The following is a 23,145-nucleotide window of genomic DNA, read 5'->3' as shown; positions in this document are numbered from 1 at the left end:
AATGTGATTTTTCTTTTAATTTCATTGTTGGATTGTTGAGTGCTAGTTTATAGAAGTACAGTCGATATTTATACACTTTTGGTTTTGTTTGTTTGTTTTGGTTTTTCGAGGTAGGGTTTTGCTCTAGCTCAGGCTGACCTGGAATTCACTATGTAGTCTCAAGGTGGCCTCGAACTCATGGCAATCCTCCTACCTCTGCTTCCCCAGTGCTGGGATTAAAGGCATGCGCCACCACACCCAACTAATATTTAAATACTTATCTTTAAAACCTCCTACAGAGAGCTTGATTATTTGCTCTAATAATGATTTTTGTGGGTGTAATATTTTCTTTCTGCAGCATGTCATCTGCAGATAAGGATAGTTTTACTGCTTTTTCCAATTTTAGTGCCTTTACCTTTTACTGTCCAGTTGTTGTAATTTATCAATATGGATCAATCAATAAGGGTGGGGTAAGGGAAATCTTGTTAATCTTATAGAAAAAGCAATCTTTCATTTTTAATTTTAATAGTAACCATTTGAAACAGTTTATTTATTTTTGTTTTTCAAATATTTTTTCTTATTTATTTATTTATGAGAGGGAAGGAGAGGAAGAGAGAATGGGCATGCCAGGGCCTCTAGCTACTACTGCAAACGAACCCCAGGCACATGTGCCACCATGTGCATCTTGGTTATGTGGGTACATCTTAGAAACTCCCTTATAAACTTGCCCAGAGATTTGTGTCCTAGGTGATGGTCAGCATTCAAGCTGACAATAGGGAATACTTTACAACTACTCTTGTGCTTTAGGCCCTTTATTAATATAAGAGTTTTTTAATTTTTTCAGTCCATTGGCAAATTAAAGCACAAAACAAGGACTGCTACTACTATATCCAAAGGGTCCACGTCAAAGAGGTGATGCTGGGCATGAGAACAGGAATTAGATTATGAAGAGCAGCTTGAAGCCCTTTTCCACATTTATTTATTTTTTTTTTTAGTTTTTGGTTTTTCAAGGTAGGGTCTCACTCTAACCCAGGCTGACCTGGAATTCACTACGTAGTCTCAGGGCGGCCTTGAACTCATGGTGATCCTCCACCTCTGCCTCCCGAGTGCTGGGATTAAAGGCGTACGCCACCACACCCTGCCCTTTGCCACATTTAAATTGTGCCCTGAGAGCAACAAGAAGTCATTGGTTTTATGAAGGAATTTTATTTTTAAACAAAAAGAGCAGGAAGAAGAGGAAATAAGTTAATCTGGATGCACTACCAAGAATTGAGAAGAGTTCCAGGGGCCGGAGAGATGGCTTAGCAGTTAAGGTGCTTGCCTGCAAAGCCAAAGGATCTCAGTTTGATTGCCCAGTACCCATGTAAACCAGATGTACAGGTTGCATCTGGAGTTCGTTTGCAGTGGCTGGAAGCCCTAGTGTGCCCATTCCCTCTCTCTCTCTGTCCCTTCCCCTGTTTTTCTCTCTCTCAAATAAATAAAAAGAAGAGTTCCAGTTTAGGATATGTGGCCAGAAAATTAAGGACTGTAGTAGAATCTGAGGAACAACTGATGGTAAACTGAATGCTATAGTGGTAATTAACTGTAGTGGTAAGTAGAGGCATTCTAGAGAAATTTAGGGGCTGGAAAGATAGCTCAGCAGTTAAAGGCACTTGCTTGCAAAGCCTGCTAGCAAGGGCTTGATTTTCCAGTACCCACCTAAAGCCAGATACACCAAGTGGAGCATGCATCTTGAGTTTGTTTATAGTGGCTGGAAGCTCTGGTATACCTATATCATCTCTCTCTTTAAATAAATATATTTTTTGTTTATTTTTCGAGGTAGCCCAGGCTGACCTGAAATTTACTATGTAGTCTCAGGGTAGCCTTGAACTCATAGCGATCCTCCTACCTGTGCCTCCCAAGTGCTGGGATTAAAGGCATGCACCACCACACCTGGCTAAATAATTTTTTAAAAGAAATTTAGAAGCAGATCTGGATGATAGAGCTAGAGGTAAAGATGATTGATGTCTTAGTTTTTGCCCAGGGCAAGTAGTCACATGATGCTGATTGACCTTTACCAATTCGAGGATTATAGGAGAAGCAATTGGGAAGAAGTAATATTATTTTGGAGATACTAAGTTTGAGGTATCTGTAATAAATCCATGCAGACAGGTAGTTCTCATAGATATTTGGAGTTGATGTCTAAAACACAAAAGATCCAGGCAGGATCTTTGTGGTAACTGTGGTATGGTATGTTTACTGAATATGGTAGGAGGTAAAATTTATTTAATAAATATTCATTTACCAATTCACAGTATACATTTGGAGATGCCACACATAACTCATCTTACTGTTTAAAAATGCCTCTGACTCTTCTGTTTTGCCTTCTGCCTCCCTAACCTTCTTTTACCCTTACACTGCCTTCTCCCCAAAACATTGACTTCATATAGCCTTACTGAAAGTTGGTACATTAATATGTCCTCTAACAGTATTGCCATTATATTTTAATGTTTCATTTTTTTCTTTTAATTGTTGATTTTAGCAAGTTTTTTTTTTAACAGCAATATACTAATGTCATAGTATAACTGTTTCACTTTTAGTGTCTTAAAGACTTTTTTACATGATCCTCTTGTGGAATGGAGTAAACCAGTTAAAGGACATTCCAAAACAACAATAAATGAAACTGGGGAAGTTGTCAATGAAAAGGTTAGTAGAAATTATAGCCTGATATAAGCTAATATTTATCTTTCTTCAAATGAGAAGTGATCCCAAATGCTGTCACTCATTCCAAATGCTGTCACTCAATACCTGAATACTGATTACTCTAAAATCTAAAATTAGTTGAAACCTCAAAGGTGACAGAGATTGAAGAATTTGTTGTTTAGGGGAGTGGTGCTTGAAGTTGAAAATTCCTGTGCATGCTAAATTTCATGTGTGTGTGTGTGTGTGTGTGTGTGTGTGTGTGTGTGTGTGTATAAACACATATATATGTTAACATATGTATGTATGTATGTATATATGTGTATGTATGTGTATATATATATATACACACACATACATACACACACATATATATATATATATTTTTTTTTTTTTAACTTCCCTGGGCCTGAGATTATTTCTAGTAACAGTATTCTCACTTTTGGATCCCAATATCCTTGTACATGCTAAATAAATATACATATATTCTAATTAAAGTTAACCTCCCTGGGCCTGAGACTATTTCTAGTAATAGCACTCTCAGTCTTACATCCCGATATGCTTTTTCTTTACAGAGAAGTATAAAATTCTAAACAGTTCACTTAGAACTCCATTTACATGAACTAATATAATATAAATATATAAATATTGGGCACTAGAGCATTCTTACTATCAACGAAGTACTCATTCGAATATTTAAGTTCTAACATTTTTCAAAGCAATTTGTTTTGCTTGTTTTTTTTTGTTGTTGTTTTGTTTTTTTGGTGAGATCTCACACTAGCTCAGGTTTACCCAGATTTCACTATGTAGTCTCAAGCTGGCCTTGAACTCACAGTAATCCTCCTACCTTAGTTTCCTGAGTGCTGGGGAGAATGAGTGTGCCAGGGCCTCTAACTTTTGCAAACTAACTCCAGGTGTAAGTGCCACCTTCCACATCTGGTATTATGTGGTTACTAAGAATCAAATTCACGTCAGTGTTTTCAGGGAAGTGCATTAACCGCCAAGCTATCTCTGTGACCCATTTTGTTTGTTGTTGATGGTGCTGGGGAATGGAACCCCGGTTTCCCATATACTAGGCAAAACAGTCTACCACTAAACTAGTCTTAGTCTTCTAAGCAGATTTTTTGTTTTTTTCAAGGTAGGATCTCACTCTAGCCCAGGCTGCCCTGGAATTGACTATGTAGTCTCAGGCTGGCCTCAAACTCACAGTGATCCTTTTACTTTTGATTCCCATGTGCTGGGATTAAAAGTGTGTACCACCATGCCTGGCAGATTTTTTTGTAATAACTATTTTTCTGGAATTATTCTGTGGAAAGAGTTCCCTGTTTTTTATGGTCTTCAACATATTAAATCAGTAGATATTGAACCTGTATTGTAAGCTTCAATGTTAATATCTAAATTATTAGACTTGTTTCATTCTCTTTGTTCCTACAAAGGGGGGTATTGATTAATAAACTGATGTTTAATATCAAGAAAAGTAGCTGGGCATGGTAGCACATGCCTTTAATCCCAGTACTTGGGAGACAGAGGGAGGAGGATCGTCGTGAGTTTGAGGCCACCCTGAAATTACATAGTGAATTCCAGGTCAGTCTGGGCTAGAGCAGGACCCCACCTCAAAAAACAAAACAAAAAAAAAAGGCTGGGTGTGGTGGCGCACGCCTTTAATCCCAGCAGAGGTAGGAGGATTGCCGTGAGTTCGAGGCCACCCTGAAACTCCATAGTGAATTCCTGGTCAGCCTGGGCTAGAGAGTGAGACCCTACCTCAAAAAAAAAAAAAAAAAAAAAAAGTAGGAATTTCAAATTATCAACAGTGCATGTTACAGAATCTGTAGCCCTAATGACTTTCTATTTGTTTTTAGGCCAAGACCCATGTTCTTGACATCGAGCAACGATTAAAAGGTGTAATCAAGAATAGAAATAGAGTAACAGGGCTGCCTTTATCAATTGAAGGACATGTGCATTACCTCATACAAGAAGCTACTGATGATAGTTTACTGTGCCAGATGTACCTTGGCTGGACCCCATATATGTGAAATGGACCTATTTTGAAAGTATTTTAAGAATCTAAAATGAATGCTTGTTATTAATCTATTTAATTGTAAAGTACAACACAAGTTTTTTATGTTCTCAGAGCAACTGCTATTCCTCTTTGGTTTTTGACAATATTTAAGATAATCTGTTTTCAGTTTTCGGAAAAACTGCTTTCTTATGACATAATATACATTTTAACTGGAGAAATAGAACATTACATGTTCTTGTAGTTAAAAACATAATTGCAAGAAGCTAGCCAATCCATCTTCATTTTACAGTTTTTATTAATTCCTTTTTCACAGTGTTAGGATAAGGTTTTATTTGAACAACAGAATATTTCACATGCACACTGGGGACAGGCACCACACTAGATTTGTGCACAGAGCTACTTCTTTTGCCCTGTAGGAAATGATAGCACACCACTAACATTACGTCATAAAACTTTTTCAGTGTGTATGACCGTCCATGAACTTATATGATAGGGGAGAGAGGTATAAAACAATAAATATGACTGTGAAAAATAACTATTTTGTTTATTTATTTGCTTGGTGATGCTTGAGATTGAGTCCAGGCCCTCAGCCATGCATGTGCTCTGCCCCCGAGCTACACCCAGCCCCAGCATTCTGTGATTGTAAAGGCGCTACCCACCGTGCTGTGGATGTGCCGAGTGCACAGACCAGTGGTTCTGGAAGACACACATACTTAAAATATTGTAAGATCTATCTCTGCCTGGCTTCTGTGCCTTTTCCTATAAAAGACTTAAAATGAAAACAATTCCAAAACAATGCTTTTGTTAGTCAAATAATGGAAAACTTATACATTTAAAACAGAAGTGACTTGGCTTAATAGAATTTTGCCTTTTGTATGGGTAAGTGTGATGAGGTAAAACTTGGTAAGCCTGGAAACAGGAATGTGAAAAATGAACATAGAATTTTTTTTATCCAAGGCCTAATATTATGATCAAGGGTAGTTAGGAAATCATTTTTCAACAATGTGTGTGTGTGTCTTTGGCTTGGCTTTTTGAGTTTTTTAAAATTATTATTGTATTTTTAAAAATTATTTATTTGAGAGAGAGAGGGGCAGAGAAAGAGAGAAACAGACAGAGGGAGGGAGAATAGGTGTGCCAGGGCCTACAGCCACTGCAAATGAACTCCAGATGCATGTGCCACCTTGTGCATCTGGCTGACGTGGATCCTGGGAATCAAACTGAGGTCCTTTGGCTTTGCAGGCAAGCGCCTTAACTGCTAAGCCATCTCCCTAGCCCAGAATTTTGTTGTTTTGAGACAGGGTCCAATGTAATCCAGGCTAGCCAGAAATCTTTGTTTCGGAGGATGATCCAAACTTCCTGGTCCTCCAGCCTTCAGGCAGGCTACCACCACCATTCCTAGCTTTACTGTGTGTGTGGGGGGGGGGGGTTTGTTTTTTGTTGTTGTTGTTTTTTGGTGGTGGTGTTTTGTTTTTCGAGTTTTTGAGATAGGGTCTCACTGTAGCCCAGACTGACCTGGAATTCACTCTGTATTCTCAGGGTGGCCTTGACCTCACTGCCATCCTACCTCACCTACTGAGTGCTGGGATAAAAGGTGTGTGCCACCACACCCGGCTGTATGTACTTTTTTTCCCCCATAATATTTTTATTTATTTATTTGAGTGAGAGAGAAGAGGCAGATAGAGGGAGAGAGAATGGGCGTGCCAGGGCCTCCAGCCTCCACCAAAGGAACTCCAGATACATGCACCATCTTGTGCACCTGCCTTACATGGGTCCTAGAAAATTGAACCTGAGTCCATCGGCTTCACAGGCAAGCGCCTTAATTGCTAAGCCAGCCCTGGAAAATAACTTTTTAAAAGAAACTCCACTGTGGTTTTACATTATTCATAGAAAATAACTCCTCCACGCAAAAGAAACTAAATCAACCAAACCAGACCCTTTCCAAATCCGTGTTGAAAAATACCGATTAGCAACCCTAGGAAGCCAGAAAGTAACAGTGCCCACCACTCTGCCCAGGCCCCCACGGTTTTCCTTGACTTCCCGGGCCATCAAAGGGCGCTTTGGAGACCCCAGCCGCTGGAAGGCCTCCGCACGGCCCGCGGCGGCAGCGGGAGGTGCCCCGCCCCCGCCCGGTCTCGCCGCTCTAGGCCCGCCGCGCGCTCTCTATGGTCCGGCCGGCCGAGTGTTGTCATCCGCGGTGCGACGGCCGGAGGCGGCGGCGCAGGCCCCGGCGGGGCGTTTGGTTTCGGTTTAGCACTGACGGGAATCAGTGTTGACGGTAGAAATGGGAGTCCCCAAGTTTTACCGATGGATCTCGGAGCGGTATCCCTGCCTCAGCGAAGTGGTGAAGGAGCATCAGGTGGGTGATCTCGGCGCCGCGGCTCCGAAGGCCGGGCCGAAGCCTTCGGCCCGGTCCCTCCCCGGGACCCCGGGAGCGGCTCTCCACCCTCCGCGGTGGCCCGGGCGCGAGGCCGGGGCCGGCGTGGGGCCGCCGGGGCAGGTCGCGGGCGGGTGACAGCGGAGCCCGGCGGTCCGGGCTGCGGGAGTCGAGCTCCGCCGACGCCCCGCGGTCCTCTCAGCCGCCCGCCCGCCCGCGTCCTGGCTCCTCCGTCCCACGCAGAGCCCCAGGCCCTCGACACACAGGAACAGCCGCCCGCCCTCGCCGATCGGCCAGCCGCTTTGCTGCCCCTAAAGATCTGCCTCCCACCCCGCCCCGTCCCCAGCCTGGACGGCTAGATGGGCCGGCCGCTCTTGCTTGTGATCCTTCTGACACTCTTCATTGTCCTCCACACAGTACCAACCCCTTTTGTCAAAACAAACCTTTCGGGTGGAGCTTGAGGGGGCAGGAGCTTAGTGGTTTCCATATGTCAGAGAAGGCATGAAAACATGGTGTACATCGTTTATGTATATTATAATACTGTGTTTGGATAGTTATATAGTATAGCATATTTAAACATTGATATAGTGGGGAAAGGAGAGAATACAATTGCTTAATAGGCAAGCTAGACTTTAGATGATACTTTAATGTGTGTTACATTCAGTGAGTTTGATAACTCGTTCATTTTACAGAAAATTTTTTTTTGAATTTTGTATAATTGAGTTACATGCAGTGCATAACACTGAATTAACAGCGAAGACTGCCAATTACCTTTTTTTTTTTTTTGGTTTTTCGAGGTCGGGTCTCACTCTGGCCCAGGCTGACCTGGAATTAACTCTGTCATCTCAGGGTGGCCTTGAACTCACGGCAGTCCTCCTACCTCTGCCTCCCGAGTGCTGGGATTAAAGGCGTGCGCCATCACGCCTGGCTTACCTTTTTTTTTTTTTAAGGTACTTAAAAGAATAAAATTAAAGCCAGGCTTGCCTTTAATCCCAGCACTTGGGAGGAAAGATAGTAGGATCCCTGTGAATTTAAGGACATTCTGAGACCAAAAAAAAAAAAAAAAAAGTGAGTTCCAAGTCAACCTGGGCTACAGTGAGATCCTACTTTGAATAAACAAATAAATAAATACATACATACATAAATAAAGATAAAATTAGAGTTCAAGCCTCTGGAAAGGATTCTTTTGATTGTTGGTTCTTATCAAAATTGGCTTATGAGGAAAAGTTCATAGGAAAATTAAAAAATGCCAGTTTATCATTCATATGAATCATAGGTTAAGTTATAGAGAGGCAGTTCCACAGAGAAAAATGAAAAAGGGTATCATCTCATTTCAGAAATTGAAGCAATTAAATGGCTTTTTCTATATCCTTCAATCAACTAATATTTGAGGATCAGTCACATTAGCTGTGAAGTTAAAAAAAATAATGTGATTGCATGTCAGAATAACTTGATAACAGTTCAGTAATATTTTTATTCTATTTTCTTTGGCACACTTTGGTTTGGTGAAAATATATTAAAGTCTCTGTCCAGAATTTTGTTTTGGGTTTTTCTCGAGGTAGGGTTTTGCTCTAGCCCAGCCTGACCTGGAATTCACTATGTAGTCTCAGGGTGGCTTTGAACTCAAGGCGATCCTACCTACCTCTGCCTCCTGAGTGCTGGGATTAAAGGCATGTGCCACCACACCCAGATCTATCCAGAATTTTGTTAATAAACAACAAAAACTATCTTTTTAAGGCAATTTTATGACATGGGCAGTAAGGATAGATTTTTATTTTATTGATTATTTTCATATGTGTATAAGTGGTGTGTGCACAAGTGAACACCACACCATGCATCCCTTTGGGTTGCAAAACCAGGCTAACAGGCTTTGCAAACAAACACCCGTAACTACTCAGCCATCTCTTCAGTCTCAGTGAGGATAGAGTCTGTGAGAATTTAGTGTAGATTAAAAATCTGAAGATTGGATTTGGTGGTAAATGGTGGTGAATCTCAGGATTCACCCTGAGTCTGAGGTAAGAGGATCTCTGAGTTTGAGGCCACCCCTGAGACTACATAGTGAATTCCAAGGCTAGAGGGAGACCCTACCTTGAAAACCAAATGCTTTAAAAGATGATGACTTCCACTAATATTTGATTAAAAAGAGACAAGAGGGTATTATCAGCTAATGCAAAGCAATACAAAAGATGGCAGTGCTTCTAAGGAAGTCAGAGTGGTTCAAAAGCTAGTCCTGGAGGGAAAGATTGGGAGGATTGTGTTTTAGGAAGATAATGAGGGTAGTGTCAGTTGCAGTTTTTCAGTCTTTGAATCATCATATAAAAACAGTGAAACAAGGGGCTGGAGGGATGGCTTAGCAGTTAAGGCATTTGTGTGCAAAGCCAAAGGACCCAGGTTCAATTCCCCAGGACACACATTAGCCAGATGCACAAGTGGGCATACGCGTTGAGTTTATCTGCAGTGGCTGGAGGCCCTGGCATGCCCATTCTCTCTCTCTCTCCTTTCTCTGTCAAATAAATAAATAAAAATAAAATATTTAAAAATAAAACAGTGAAACTATCCAGGCATGGTGGCACACACCTTTAATCTCAGCACTCAGAAGGCAGAGGTAGGAGGATCTCTGTGAGTTGGAGGCCACCTGAGACTACATAGTGAATTACAGGTCAGCCTGGGCTAGAATGAGACCTTACAAGAAACAGTGAAACTAGATAGCAAATTTTAGAACCCTAAAACAAGTACATGATATAGTATGTCTGTGATACCTTGGGGTCAAAGTACGACTAGGTGAGGGCAGTCTTCCAACAGCCTCTGTAGACTCACTCACTTGGGAATGGTGTAAGAGGAAGGCGGAAACAATGAGGCAATGAACTTTCAAACAGAACTCCAGAGTAACCAGTAGGTATTCACTAAAAGACTATGCTAGCCACTTAGATAGCAGTGTCTGAAACTGAGGTGTGTTAGTGTCAAGACTGGCTGTGTGAAGTGTATAAGAAAGGCCAACTGGGCAGAAACAGTATAGCTCCAGAAGACTCTCAAAGATGACTTGTCAGAAGACCACTCTAGGACAGAGTCTGTTCTTGGGAGAACGAGCTGAAAGTGAAATAAGATGTCATCATGGAAGACACAATAGAAAAAAGGAAAAAGGAGATGTTCAAGAATTAGAATTAGAGTCAAGTCTTTAAAAAAAAATAACATATTTTGAGGGCTGGAGAGATGGCTTAGCAGTTAAGGCATTTGCCTACAAAGCCAAAGGACCCAGGTTCAATTCACCAGCTGCCCAAGGGGGGCACACGTGTCTGGAGTTCGTTTGCAGTGGCTGGAGGCCTGAGTGCACCCATTCTCTCTCTCTCTGTCAAATAAATAAGTAAATAAAATATTTTTTTAAACAGCCAGGCATAGTGGTGCATGTCTTTAATCCCAGCACTTGGGAGGCAGAGGAGGATCACTGTAAGTTTGAGGCCACCCTGAGACTACATAGTGAATTCCAGGTCAGCCTGGGCTAGAGTGAGACCCTACATTGAAAAAAAAAAAAAAAAGATATTTATTCTCAAGGAGAGAGAGACAGGGAATGGGTTACCAGGGCCTCTAGCCACTGCAAAGGAATTTCGGATGCATGTACCACTTTGTGCATCTGGTTTTTACGTGGGTATTGGTGAATCGAACTCGGGTCATGGGCTTTGCAGGCAAGTGCCTTAACTGCTGAGCCATTTCTCCAGCCCAAGAAATCTTAAAAACAAACATACAAACACATTGTTTACAGAAAATTGTGTGTATGTGTGTGTGTGTGTGTGTGTTTTGTTTTTCTGAGGTGGGGTCTCATTCTAGCCCAGGCTGACCTGGAACTCATTCTGTAGTCCCAAACTGTCCTTGAACTCATAAATATCCTACCTCTGCCTCCCAAGTGCTAGGATAAAAGGCATGTACCACCATGCCTGGCCATATTTTTTCAAATATCCAAAAAACATCAGAAGAGGGAGCTTTTGTTAAGTCAAATTCACATAAAAAGGAGAAACAGAAAATAATTGAGGCCAAATGCATACAAAGTTTTTCAGTTTTTTTTTCTCCTCTTGGGTGTCATGGTACTTGGCCAGTAATGTTAGCAATGGGGAGGCTGAGGCAAGAAGATGGTCAGTTCAAGGCCAGCCTGAGCTACTGAGTGAGTTCCAGGGCTAGAGTGAGATCCTGCCTCAAAAAAAAATGTGTGTGTGTGTGTGTGTGTGTGTGTGTGTGTGTGTGTGTGTCTGTCTCTCAAACAATGAAAAGCTTGTTTGTTCCCATTGATGTCCTTTCAACAACTGAATGAAAGCAAGACAAAATGAGGGTAGTTTTATAAATCTGAAACCTTGTTTCTATCTGTATTGTTCAAAGGTAGCAAAATAGAGGAAATGAGAAAGGAAAGGATTCTCCTCACTCTTCTGGTTCTGATTTCCAGTTCTTGCTGGCAGACACCCAGAAATTGTTAGTAACCAGACAACCTACAAAAGGACTGTAGTTCCCATTCTAAGAAGTGTCACAAGTGAGATTGTTAAAATAGCTAATGAGCTATATCTTAAGTCCATCCTTGTGACCTTGTGTATTAGTAATGGTTCTCTGATCTGTGCTTTTTGTTGTTGTTTAGGCTGACCTGGAATTCACTGTGAGTCTCAGAGTGGCCTCAAACTCAGAGTGATCATCCTACCTCAGCCTTCCAAGTGCTGGGATTAAAGGCATGCACCACCACACCTGGCCTTTTTTTTTGTTTTGGTTTGGTTTTTCATGGTAGGGTCTCACTCTAGCCCAGGCTGACCTGGAATTCACTATGTAGTCTCAGGCTGGTCTCAAACTCACAGCAGTCCTCATACCTCTGCCTCCCAAGTGCTGGGATTAAAGATGTGCACCACTACACTCGGCTCAAGATCTGTGCTTTTAGTTTCTACACTCCTTCACTTGCAAGCTTGCATAGTGTCCATTAAAAGTCTCTCTTCAACCAGGTTTGGTAGTGCATGCCTTTAGTTTCAACACTCAGGAGGCTGAGGTAGGAAGATGAGTTTGACCCTAGTCTGGAGCTACAGAGTTCCAGGTTAACCTGGTCTAGAGTAAGAACCTGCCTCAAAAAAAAAAAAAAAAGTGTGTGTGGGGGGGACTAGAGAGATGGCTAAGCAGTTAAGGTGCTTAATTACAAAGTCTGACATCCCCTGTTCAGTTCCCCAATACCCACGTAAAGCCAGAGCACAAAGTAGCACGTACATCTGGAGTTTGCAGGCTCAAGAGGCCTTGGCACAGCCCATTCTGGCTTTCTCTTTCCTTCTCTCCCTCTTTCCTTGCAAATAAGTAAGCAGCTTCAAAGCCTCTATGATCGTGTGTGTGTGTGTGTGTGTGTGTGTGTGTTTGTGTATGTGAGAGGGAGAGAGACACTTAGGTATCCTCTCCTACTGCGAACAGTTTCTTCAAGTGCATCTTGTCTTAATTAATTCACTAACTTTGCTTCAGTCTGATTCATCATGATATTCTTTTCCATGAGAGATGGCAAGGACCTCCTGCCCCTGAGTAGGGTCTGAGAGGGACTCCTCAGGCTACCCTGCTGCCAAAGGCCATGTTTAGTTTCATTTCCTGCTACCAGTGACAGTTTCATTTCACTGTTGATTAGTTGCTGATTTGCCTTTAGAGTCAGTTGCACCACCACTGAGAAGGGAGAGGGTAACAGTTATCTCCCCTTTATTTTTTCTTCGAGGTAGGATCTTGCTGTATCCCAGGCTGACCTGGAATTCAATATGTAGTCTCAGGCTGGTCTCGAACTCAAAGCAATCCTCCTACCTCTGCTTCCTGAGTGCTGGGATTAAGGACGTGCACCATCACACCCAGCCACTTCACATTTTCTTCATCATTGTTGGTCATGGGTGTCTTCAGTGGTATAATACTTGACCAACATGAGTGAAGCCCTGTACAAAGAGAGAAGGGGGAGAGGATATATGTAAATAAACTTTTTTCTTTTATATATTATATGCATATAAATGTCATGTAATATACAATATATAACTTATATATATATGCAATTACATTTCTTCCCTAGCAGCAGCTCATTCTTTACATAATCTTTAGAGCTTGCGGCTTTACCAATTTGTTACCAGGTACAATTGTTGTTTTAGCTTCTGATACAATATTCTGAGTTTTCCCTAGGCTTCCTACTTACATCTGTCTACCTACCTACCTATTATCTGTCTCTATCTATGAAAGAGTATGGGTACACCAGGCCCTTCTGCCACTGCAAATGAACTCCAGATGTATGCCTCTTGCATCTGGCTTCATGTGGGTACTGTGGGACCAAATTTGGGCCATCAGGCTTGAACAAGCAAGTGCCTTTAACCACTGAACTGTTACTCCAGCCCCTAGGCCTCCTTTTTTTTTTTTTTTTTTTTTTTTTGGTTTTTCAAGGTAAGGTCTCACTCTAGCCCAGGCTGACCTGGAATTCACTATGGAGTCTCAGGGTGGCCTCGAACTCACGGCGATTCTCCTACCTCTGCCTCCCGAGTGCTGGGATTAAAGGCATGCGCCACCATGCCCAGCTCTCCTAGGCCTCCTTTATCTGTTGTTGGCTAAGGCCTCCTAGAGGATTTTGGGAAAGGAAAAAATGTAAACAAATATACTAGATCAGGCATCTTTATATTGTAAACTCTTAGAGCATATAAAGTTCTGTTTGTAATTATAATCTTGCTAGATTAAAATTGCCATTAAAATAGGTAAAAATTATTCAAACACTTGTGGTCTAGAAACGTTTTTTTTTGGAGGGGGGTTTCAAGGTAGGGTCTCACTCTGGTCCAGGCTGACCTGGAATTAACTCTGTCATCTCAGGGTTGCCTTGAACACATGGCAATCCTCCTACCTCTGCCTCCCGAATGCTGGGGTTAAAGGCGTGCGCCACCACGCCCGGCTAGAAACTTTTTTTTTCAATTATTTATTTATTTGAGAGCAACAGACACAGAGAGAAAGACACATAGAGGGAGAGAGAGAGAATGGGCACGCCAGGGCTTCCAGCCTCTGCAAACGAACTCCAGACGCGTGCGCCTCCTTGTGCATCTGGCTAACGTGGGACCTGGGGAACCGAGCCTCAAACCGGGGTCCTTAGGCTTCACAGGCAAGCGCTTAACCGCTAAGCCATCTCTCCAGCCCTAGAAACTTTTTAAAATGTTTTACACACATGCATTTTCACATGTAATCTTAGCAATCAGTATTATTTTGTTTTGGGGTATTTTTGAGGTAGAATCTCATGTACCTGGCCTAAACATGCTATACAACACAGAATGACCTTGGAAGTCCTGGTCCTTCCTCCCATCTCCCAAGTGCTGTGTTTAAAGAGGTGTGAATGCTACCAGCCACACTATACCAACCCTACAGTATCTTTTTTTCTTGATTTTTGAACCTGAAAACTAAGTCACAAAAAGAGTGTTACCCAAAGTTGTTACAGAACTAGTAAATGATGGATATGGATTTGGAAACATGTTTTGTTTTTTTAAACTATTCTCCTCTAGGAAACTTAGACTTTTTTTCCCCTCCTACTCCTGTCCCATTTCATTCAATTCTAGTACTACAGGTGAACTTTGTTTTTGTTTGAGACAGAATCTCACTCTGTAGCATAGGCTGGCCTCAAACTAGCAGCACATCTGCTTCAGCCTCCTGAGTGCCATGAGAGGCATACACCACCACACCCAGATCCACACATGTGCTTTATATCTTTATATGCTATGGCACTTTATTTTTTATACATTCATAGCAATTTTGGCCCCACTTGAGGCAATATTGTTACTATTGATAATACATACTTTAGAGCCTTCACCATTTTTTAAAATGTGTGATAAAGGGGTTGGGGAACTAGCTCAGGCGGTAAGAGCACTTGCCACACAAGCTTCAGGATTTGAGAGGGCTTGAGAGCAGCTGAGTTTGGTCCTTAGCACACATCTAAAAGTTATGTGTGACCCCCCTGCCCCTCCTCCAAAAAGTCAGAGCCAGGCATGGTGGTACATGCCTTTAATCCCAGCACTCAGGAGGCAGAGGTAGGTGGATCACCGTGAGTTCGAGGCCACCCTGAGACTACATAGTGAATTCCAGGTCAGCCTCAGCTAGAGTGAGACCCTACCTCGAAAAACAAAAAACAAACAAAACAATTATGTGTGGCCACACATGCCTGTAACCCCAAACTTGTGGGGCATGAAGAAGTGGAAATAGGGAAATTGCCAAGGCTTACTGGTCAGCTATCTAAAACAGAAGCTCTGGGCTCGATGAGATAGACTCCATCTCAAGGAAACAAGTGGGAGCAAGATAGAGCAGGACACCCAACATTCTCTGGTGTCTGCATATGCTTGCTCCATGCACATCTGCTTTACATACACACTACACCACACATACTACACACACAAAAAAAAATTATGATAAAATATGCATAACATGGGGCTAGGAAGTTCACCAAACAGCTAAAGATGCTTGCTTCTAAAGCTTATAAACCCAGGTTCCGTTCCCAAGCCACCCAAGCTTAATGCAAAACTGGCACAAGTGGGCTGGAGAGATGGCTTAGTGGTTAAGCACTTGCCTGTGAAGCCTAAGGACCCACGTTAGCCATATGCACAAGGGGACGCACACATCTGGAGTTTGTTTGCAGTGGCTGGAGGCCCTGGCGCACCCATTCTCTCTGTCTCTCTGCCTCTTTCTATCTGTCTGTCAGTCTCAAATAAATAAAAATAAACAAAATGTTTAAAAAAAAAACTGGCACAAGTACCTGATGTTTATATACAGAGGCAGTAGCTTGTGTACAGGTAGATAAATAAAAAATTTCAAAATATACAAACATAACATGATTTAGGGCTGGGGATATTTCACTTACCACACAAGCATGAATATCTGAGTTTTGATCCCTAAAACTAACATAAAACACCAAATGCTTTAGCAGGTCTATAATCCTTGCATACCTACTGTGAGATGGGGCAGAGATAGTAGAATTTCCCTGAAAACTGGGGGACCAGGTAGCCTGTCTAATGCAGCACTAAACAATAATGAGAGGCATTGCCTCAAGGTGGAAGGCAAGGACCTGAGATGGTTCTCTGGTGTGCACACAGAAGGGACTGTCATTCCACCTATGGTAAATATGGAAAACCTGAGGTCTCGAGCTAGTGTAGAGACATAGGTGCTTGGGATGAACTTGGAAGGATGAGTCAAAATCCAGGTTAGTAGGGGGAAGAACAGGAAGGATTGAACAGCATTTCAGCCAATAGAAATATCATCTATAAAATCATGAATGCTCAAGCCAGGCCAGCACATTCAGAAACTATAGCCAGCATTTTTACATCCTGATGGTCATGAATTTATGTGGGCCAGAGATACAATATGATGGTTTGAGTCAAATGTCCTCCATAAACTCTTGTGTTCTAATGCTTGGTCCCCAGCTGGTGGCATTTTGGGAGGTAGAGCCTTGCTGGAGGAGGTGTGTTTCTGGGAGTGGGCATTAACGTTTATTAGCCCTAGTTTGCCAATATTAGTTTGGTTCGTTCATCTGTTGCTATTTTCTATCTGCTGTGGCAAGGAAATGATGTTCAGCCTCTGCTTATACCATGCTTTTCTCTGCCATCATAAAACTTCCTTCAAGACTATAAGCTAAAATAAAAACTTTCTTCCCACCAGCTGCTTTTGTCAGGTGCTTTGTCCTAGCAACAGGAAGGTAACTACAGTAATAAGGAAATAGGAAAGTATATATACTTGGCTGGAAAGATAGCAGCAGAATCATGAAGCCCTTTTATCATACTAGGATTTGTAATATCTGTTTTTTGTATTTTTATTTATTTGCAAGCAGAGAGATAGAACAGAGGCAGAGAGAGTAGTCAAACCAGGGCCTCCAGGCACTGCAAGCAAACTCCAGATGCATGCACCACTTGGCACATCTGGCTTTATATGGGTACTGGGGGATTGAATCCAGGTCCTTAGGTTTTGAAGACAAGTGCCTTAACCACTTAGCCACCAGGATGTGTAATATCTTGTAGCCCCTAAGTAAGAAAACAACATGATTGGATCATATTTTAGAAGAAAATGGCTGAGCAGTGGTGAAAGAGAAAACTAGAAGCATGCTGTTTAATTGGAAATCTGAAGGCCTATGCTAGAAAAGGAGAACTGGGGGTATAGAAAAAGATGGCTTGAAACAGAAAGATTCTAGGAACATGGATGTTAAATTAGAAAACAAAACTAGAGGCAGCTTCTTCAGGTCCCCTCTGCTGGTTCAGAGAGCTTTCGTTCTTTTACTTTTTTTCCTTCAATAAACATGGTTCCTTGCCCTAAAAAAGAAAACAAAATTAGATGTGTTGGGAGAAATGAACAGAATCAATGATCCTTAGAATGTTTAACTCTAGGGCTGGAGAGATGGGTTAGCAGTTAAGGTGCTTGCCTGCAAAACCAAATGACCCAGGTCTGATTCTCCAGGACCCACGTAAGCCAGATGAACATGGTGGTGCATACGTCTGGAGGTTGTTTGCAGTGACTAGAGGTCCTGGTGTATCCATTCTCTTTCTCTCTCTCTCTTTTCTCTTTGTCTCTCTCAACCACAAAAAAAAAAAAAAAAGAAATTAAAAATATGTCTAACTCTAAAAAGATAGGCTACATTTTTCGTCATTCATCTCTGAACAAGCAACACTGGTCAATGATTGCTTAGTAATTCTGTGTTTTACTAATCTGAAGGGTAAGAGAATTTTAAAATACTGACTTTCTATAAGAAAAAATGGTAGTGAAGGTTTTCAGATCATAAATCTTTTATGTGCTCATTATTTTTAAAAGTAAAAAAAAGCTGTTTTGATTGCCAATAAAAAAAATAAATTAAAGGGGGGAAAAATACTTTGCAGCCAGCCATGGTGGCTCATGCCTTTAATCCCAGCACTTGAGAAGCAGAGGTAGGAGATCACCATGAGTTTGAGGCCACCTGAGACTACATAGTGAATTCTAGGTCAGCCTAGACTACAGTGAGATCCTACCTTGAAATAAAACAAAACAGCTATTTTGCTATTGATGAATAACATGCTGTTATTATTGTTCTTTTGATATATATGTGCACATATTACAATTTGTATTTTGGAAATTTAGCTGTGCTGTCAATTTTGGAAAAAAATATCCCAATTTACGATGTTAAGTTGGAATTGTACAGAAATTAACACTATATTGGTCTAATTTGTTTTTGTTTGTTTTAAAATATTTATCAAAGAGAGAAAATGGGCGCATCAGTGTTTCCTGCTGCTATGTGTGTACCACTTTGTGTGTCTAACTTTACATGGGTACTGTGGAACCAAACCCAGGCTATTAGGCTTTGTAAGCAAGTGCCTTTAACCACTGAGAAATCTCTCCAGCCCCTAAAAAAATGTTTTAAAAATATGTTATTTATTTATTAGAGAGAGAGACAGAATGCACACAACAGGGCCTCCAGCCACTGCAAACACATTCCAGATGTATGTGTCTTGTGCATCTGGCTTACATGGGACCTGGAGAATCACACCTGGGTCCTTAGACGTCATAGGCAAGTGCCTTAACCGTTAAGCCATCTCTCTAGTCCCATGTTTTTCTTTTACTTTTTTTTTTTTTTGTACGGTCTCACTGTAACTCAAGCTGACCTGGAATTCACTATGTAGTCTCAGTGTGGCAATCCTCCTACCTCTGCCTCCCAAGTGCTGGGATTAAAGGTGTGTGCCACCATTCCCAGCTCTAGCCCCATGTTTTTTAAATACAAAATTCAGTGGTCTTAGGAGATGACAAAGGCACTTACTTGTAATGCCTGTTGATTGGGGTTCAATTCCATAGCCACCCATGTAAAGCCAGATGGGTAGAAGAAAGTAACAGGCAACTGAAATTCCATCATCCATTGCTAGCCACTAGTAATGTCTTTATTTATTTATTTAGAGGTAGGGTTTCACTCTAGCCCAGGCCGACCTGGAATTAACTATGTAGTCTCAGGGTGCCCTCAAACTCATAGCAATCCTCCTACCTTAGCCTCCCGAGTGCTGGGATTAAATGTGTGTGTCACTGCACCTGACTAATGTCTTTATTTTTAACATTTTATTTATTTATTTATTTGAGAGAGAGAGAGACAGGGGGGCAGATAGAGAGAAAGAATGGGTGCACCAGGGCTTCTGGCCACTGCAAATCAACTCCAGATGCATACGGCATCTTGTACATCTGGTTTACGTGGGTCCTAGTTATTTGAACTGGGGTCCTTTGGCTTTGCAAGCAAATACCTTAACTTTCTAAGCTATCTCTCCAGCCCTAACAATGCTTTTTTTTTTTTAACTTTATTTGTTTGAGAGGAAGAGAGAGAATGGGCACGCCAGGGCCTCCAGCCACTGCAAACGAACTCCAGATGCATATACCCCCTGTGTGTCTGGCTTATATAGGTCCAGGGAAATCAAACCAAGGTCCTTTGGCTTTGCAGACAAAGACCTTAACTGCTAAGCTTTTTATACACATCTATATGTAATATTTTTTTTCTTTTTTTTTCAGTTTTTATTAACATTTTCTATGATTATAAAAAATATCCCATGGTAGGGCTAGAGAGATGGCTTAGTGGTTAAGCGCTTGCCTGTGAAGCCTAAGGACCCTGGTTCGAGGGTCAATTTCCCAGGACCCACGTTAGCCAGATGCACAAGGGGTTGCATGCGTCTGGAGTTCATTTGCAGCGGCTAGAGGCCCTGGCGCGCCCATTCTCTCTCTCTCTCTTTTTCTTTTTCTTTTTCTTTTCTTTTCTTTTTTTTTTTTTTTTTTTTTGGTTTTTCGAGGTAGGGTCTCACTATGGCTCAGGCTGACCTGGAATTCACTATGTAGTTTCAGGGTGGCCTTGAACTCTCGGAGATCCTCCTACCTATGCCTCCTGAGTGCTGGGATTAAAGGCATGCACCACCACGCCCGGCTTCTCTCTCTTTTTCTCTCTTCCTCTTTCTCTCTCTATCTGTCACTCTCAAGTAAGTAAATAAAAATAAACAAAAAAAAATTGAAAAAAATATCCCATGGTAATACTCCCCCCCCCCAACTTTCCCCTTTGAAATTCCATTCTCCATCATATCCCCTCCCCATCTCAATCAGTCTCTCTTATTTTGATGTCATGATCTTTTCCTCCTCTTATGATGGTCTTGTGTAGGTAGTGTCAGGCACTGTGAGGTCATGGATATCCAGGCCATTTTGTGTCTGGAGGGAGCACATTGTAAGGAGTCCTTCCCTTCCTTTGGCTCTTACATTCTTTCGGCCACCTCTTGCATGGCCTCTAGTCCATTAGAGGGCAGTTGGTTTCCACCATGACAGATGTGCCACTATTGCACCTGTTGGCTCATTTGGCCTGGCTGGCCAATTATAAGACTTGCAGTGTCCACTGTTGAGTATCTTCACTGGTGATTTCTGTCTCTCCCATTGAACTGCATGCTGAATAGCTTCTTCTAGCTTTCTGTCAGCTGGTCTACATGGAGGAGGTTATCAGCTCAGTTCCAGCAGGATTTCTCAGTGGCCTTGCAGCCCAAGTATGTGAAGTCTTCAGCAATAGGGTCTTACCATCTATTCCTGGTGGGAAACCAAGGGCCTCGTCAATGGCCTGTAATGTTTTGGGGGCATCAGGGAACTCCCTGGCCAACAACTCAGTGGAGGTATCCCATCCCTGGCACTGAAAATTTTCTAACAACAATCTATGGCTCCTGAGTGTTCCATTGTCTGAAACCAGAGGATTCCATATGATTTATTTGCATCCTCTTAGATTTTGATTAGCCTTTCCTTTACTCAGTCTCTTCCCCTGACCTCACTTTGGGCCTTTTCACCCCCATTTATCTATTCTTCTACTTACATATATACTTTAACAACCTATTAAGTACCCTCCTTCCTTCCTTTCTCTTCCCTTTATATCTCCTTTTTAACTTACTGGCCTCTGCTACTGAGTTTTTTCCTTCTCACACACAACTATATGTAATTTTTTTTTTTTTTTTTGAGGCAAGTCCAACGGGCTGGTCTTTTTTCTTTTATGAAAGAGAGAATTGGTGCGTCAGGGCCTCCAGCCGTTGTCATCAAAGTCCAGACATGTGCGCCACCTTGGGCGCATGTGCAACCTTCTGTGCTTGTGTCACCTTGTACATCTGGACTATGCGGGATCTGAAGAGTCAAACATGGGTCCTCATGCTTCACAAGCATGCACCTTAACCACTGAGCAATCTCTCCAGCCCCATGTGATAAATATTTTTGATGATAGGATAATAATGTACTTGTTTTATATTCTACTTTTGGCACTGATCACATGTATCATAATTTGTGGTTGGTATATAGTTTTGTACTGTTTGGGAATACCAGTATCAGTTTTCTGTTATTGGGCATTTGTATTGTTTCCATTTTTATATGTAAGCTAATGATTTCTCAGAAGACATTTCCAATACTGGAACTCCCAGATGAGAGTCGGGTGGTTCAGTCAGTGAAATGCCTGCTGTGCCAACAGGAGGACCTGAACTTGGACCCCCAGCACTCATGTTATACTGCACGTGGTAGTGCATCCTTGGAAACTAGCTGAATCTGTGAGTTCTGGGTTCAGTTAGAAACTGTCCCAATAAATATGGAAACCAACTGAGGAAGATGCCCATTGTTAACCTCTGGCCCTTACACAAAAATACACATGCACCCACTCAAAGGAAGATGCATACATGTGCACACACCACACATATACACATGCCACAGAAAAATTCTGAGTCAGAGATTTACATGCTTCAAGTATTCAAGCAAAGGGCTTTTTGAGGGGAGGGGCAGGTTTTGAGACAGGGTCTTGCTCTAGCCCAGGTTTCCCTGCAATTCACTATGTAATCTCAGGTGACCTCAAACTCATGGTTATGCTCCTACTTCTGCCTCCCAAGTGCTGGCATTAAGGGCATGTCCCACTATGCCTATTTTCAGGGCCAGCCTCCAATAACTTTTACTTTTAATAACATGAAAATATGCATATCTTGAAAACATTGCCAATGCTGAGATAACACCACTCTCTGGCTGGGCCTGTGATCCTGGCACTTGGAGGTAGAGACCAGAGGATCAGGAGTCAAGGACATCTGAGCTATGTATTGCCCTGGACTAATGAGATCCTGTCTCAAAAACAAAATAAAACCAAAAAATTACCTTTTTTTTTTTTTTTTTTTTTGAGATAGGGTCTCCCTATGTAGCTCTGGCTACACTGGAACTTCTTGTGTAGCTCAGGATGGCATTGAATTTGCAGCAATCCTTCTACTTCTGCCTCCCAATTTCTAGGATTACAGATGTAAAACCACCATGCCCAACTTGCTTTATAGATTTAAAACAATACGTTTTCAGATAGCCAGTCCACTATTTGTTCATTTACGCTTTGGGATTCCCCATATCCTAAGATTAGTGTGCATGTGTGTTTGAGACAGGGTCTTGATTAGTTGTTCAGGATGGCCTTGAACTACTGGGCTCAAGCAGTACTTCTGTCCTCAGTCTCCTAAGTAGCTAGGAAGCATGTGCCACTGTGCTTATTTCTTTTATACATTTTTATTTATTTATTTATTTAAGAGAGAGAGAGAGAGAGAGAGAATGGGAACACTAGGGCCTCCAGCAACTGCAAACAAACTCCAAATCATGCGCCCCCTTGTGCATCGGCTTACATGGGTCCTGGAGAGTCAAATTGGGAAACTGACTTTGCAGGCAAATGCCTTAATTGCTAAGCCATTTCTCCAACCCCACTGTTCTTATTTTTAACTTCCGAAAAATTTTATTGTAACATATGATACAGTTTTATTTTGTTTCAATACAGGTAGGTACCCTGTCTTTTTCACTGATTTTAAATGGCTCTTCTTTTTGGTTTTATTTATTTACATATATATATATTTGAGAGAGAAAGAAGCAGACAGAGAGAAAGAGAGAATGGGCACACCTGCACCATTAGCTGCTGCAAATGAACTCCGGATGCATTGCCACCTTCTATATCTGGCATACATGGGTCCTGGAGAATTGAACCTAGGTCCTTTGGATTTGTAGGCAAGTGCCTTAACTGCTAAGCCAACTCTCCAGCTCTGTTTGTATGTTTTTGAGGCAGGGTCTCACTCTAGCCCAAGCTGACCTGGAACTCACTCTGTAG

The 23,145-nt window shown here is 41.9% G+C and overlaps 2 protein-coding genes across 5 annotated transcripts in view; both read left to right on the top strand.

Moving 5' to 3' along the window:
- The window catches only part of Atr (ATR serine/threonine kinase), a 141,200-nt gene extending 135,987 nt beyond the window's left edge, over positions 1–5,213 (top strand). For all 3 annotated transcript variants that reach the window (XM_045136479.1, XM_045136478.1, XM_045136480.1), the window contains 2 exons: positions 2,559–2,664; positions 4,518–5,213. In XM_045136479.1, coding sequence (XP_044992414.1) covers positions 2,559–2,664; positions 4,518–4,691 — 280 coding nt within the window. In that variant the 3' untranslated portion in view covers positions 4,692–5,213. The remainder of the gene's footprint in view (positions 1–2,558; positions 2,665–4,517) is intronic.
- Positions 5,214–6,861: 1,648 nt separating this feature from the next.
- Xrn1 (5'-3' exoribonuclease 1) overlaps positions 6,862–23,145 on the top strand; it is a 139,804-nt gene continuing 123,520 nt past the window's right edge. For both annotated transcript variants that reach the window (XM_045136277.1, XM_045136276.1), the window contains exon 1: positions 6,862–7,034. In XM_045136277.1, coding sequence (XP_044992212.1) covers positions 6,960–7,034 — 75 coding nt within the window. In that variant the 5' untranslated portion in view covers positions 6,862–6,959. The remainder of the gene's footprint in view (positions 7,035–23,145) is intronic.

Source organism: Jaculus jaculus, chromosome 17 (assembly GCF_020740685.1).
Source record: "Jaculus jaculus isolate mJacJac1 chromosome 17, mJacJac1.mat.Y.cur, whole genome shotgun sequence".
NCBI classification, from domain to species: domain Eukaryota; kingdom Metazoa; phylum Chordata; class Mammalia; order Rodentia; family Dipodidae; genus Jaculus; species Jaculus jaculus.
This window is presented reverse-complemented; position numbering and strand designations above follow the sequence as displayed.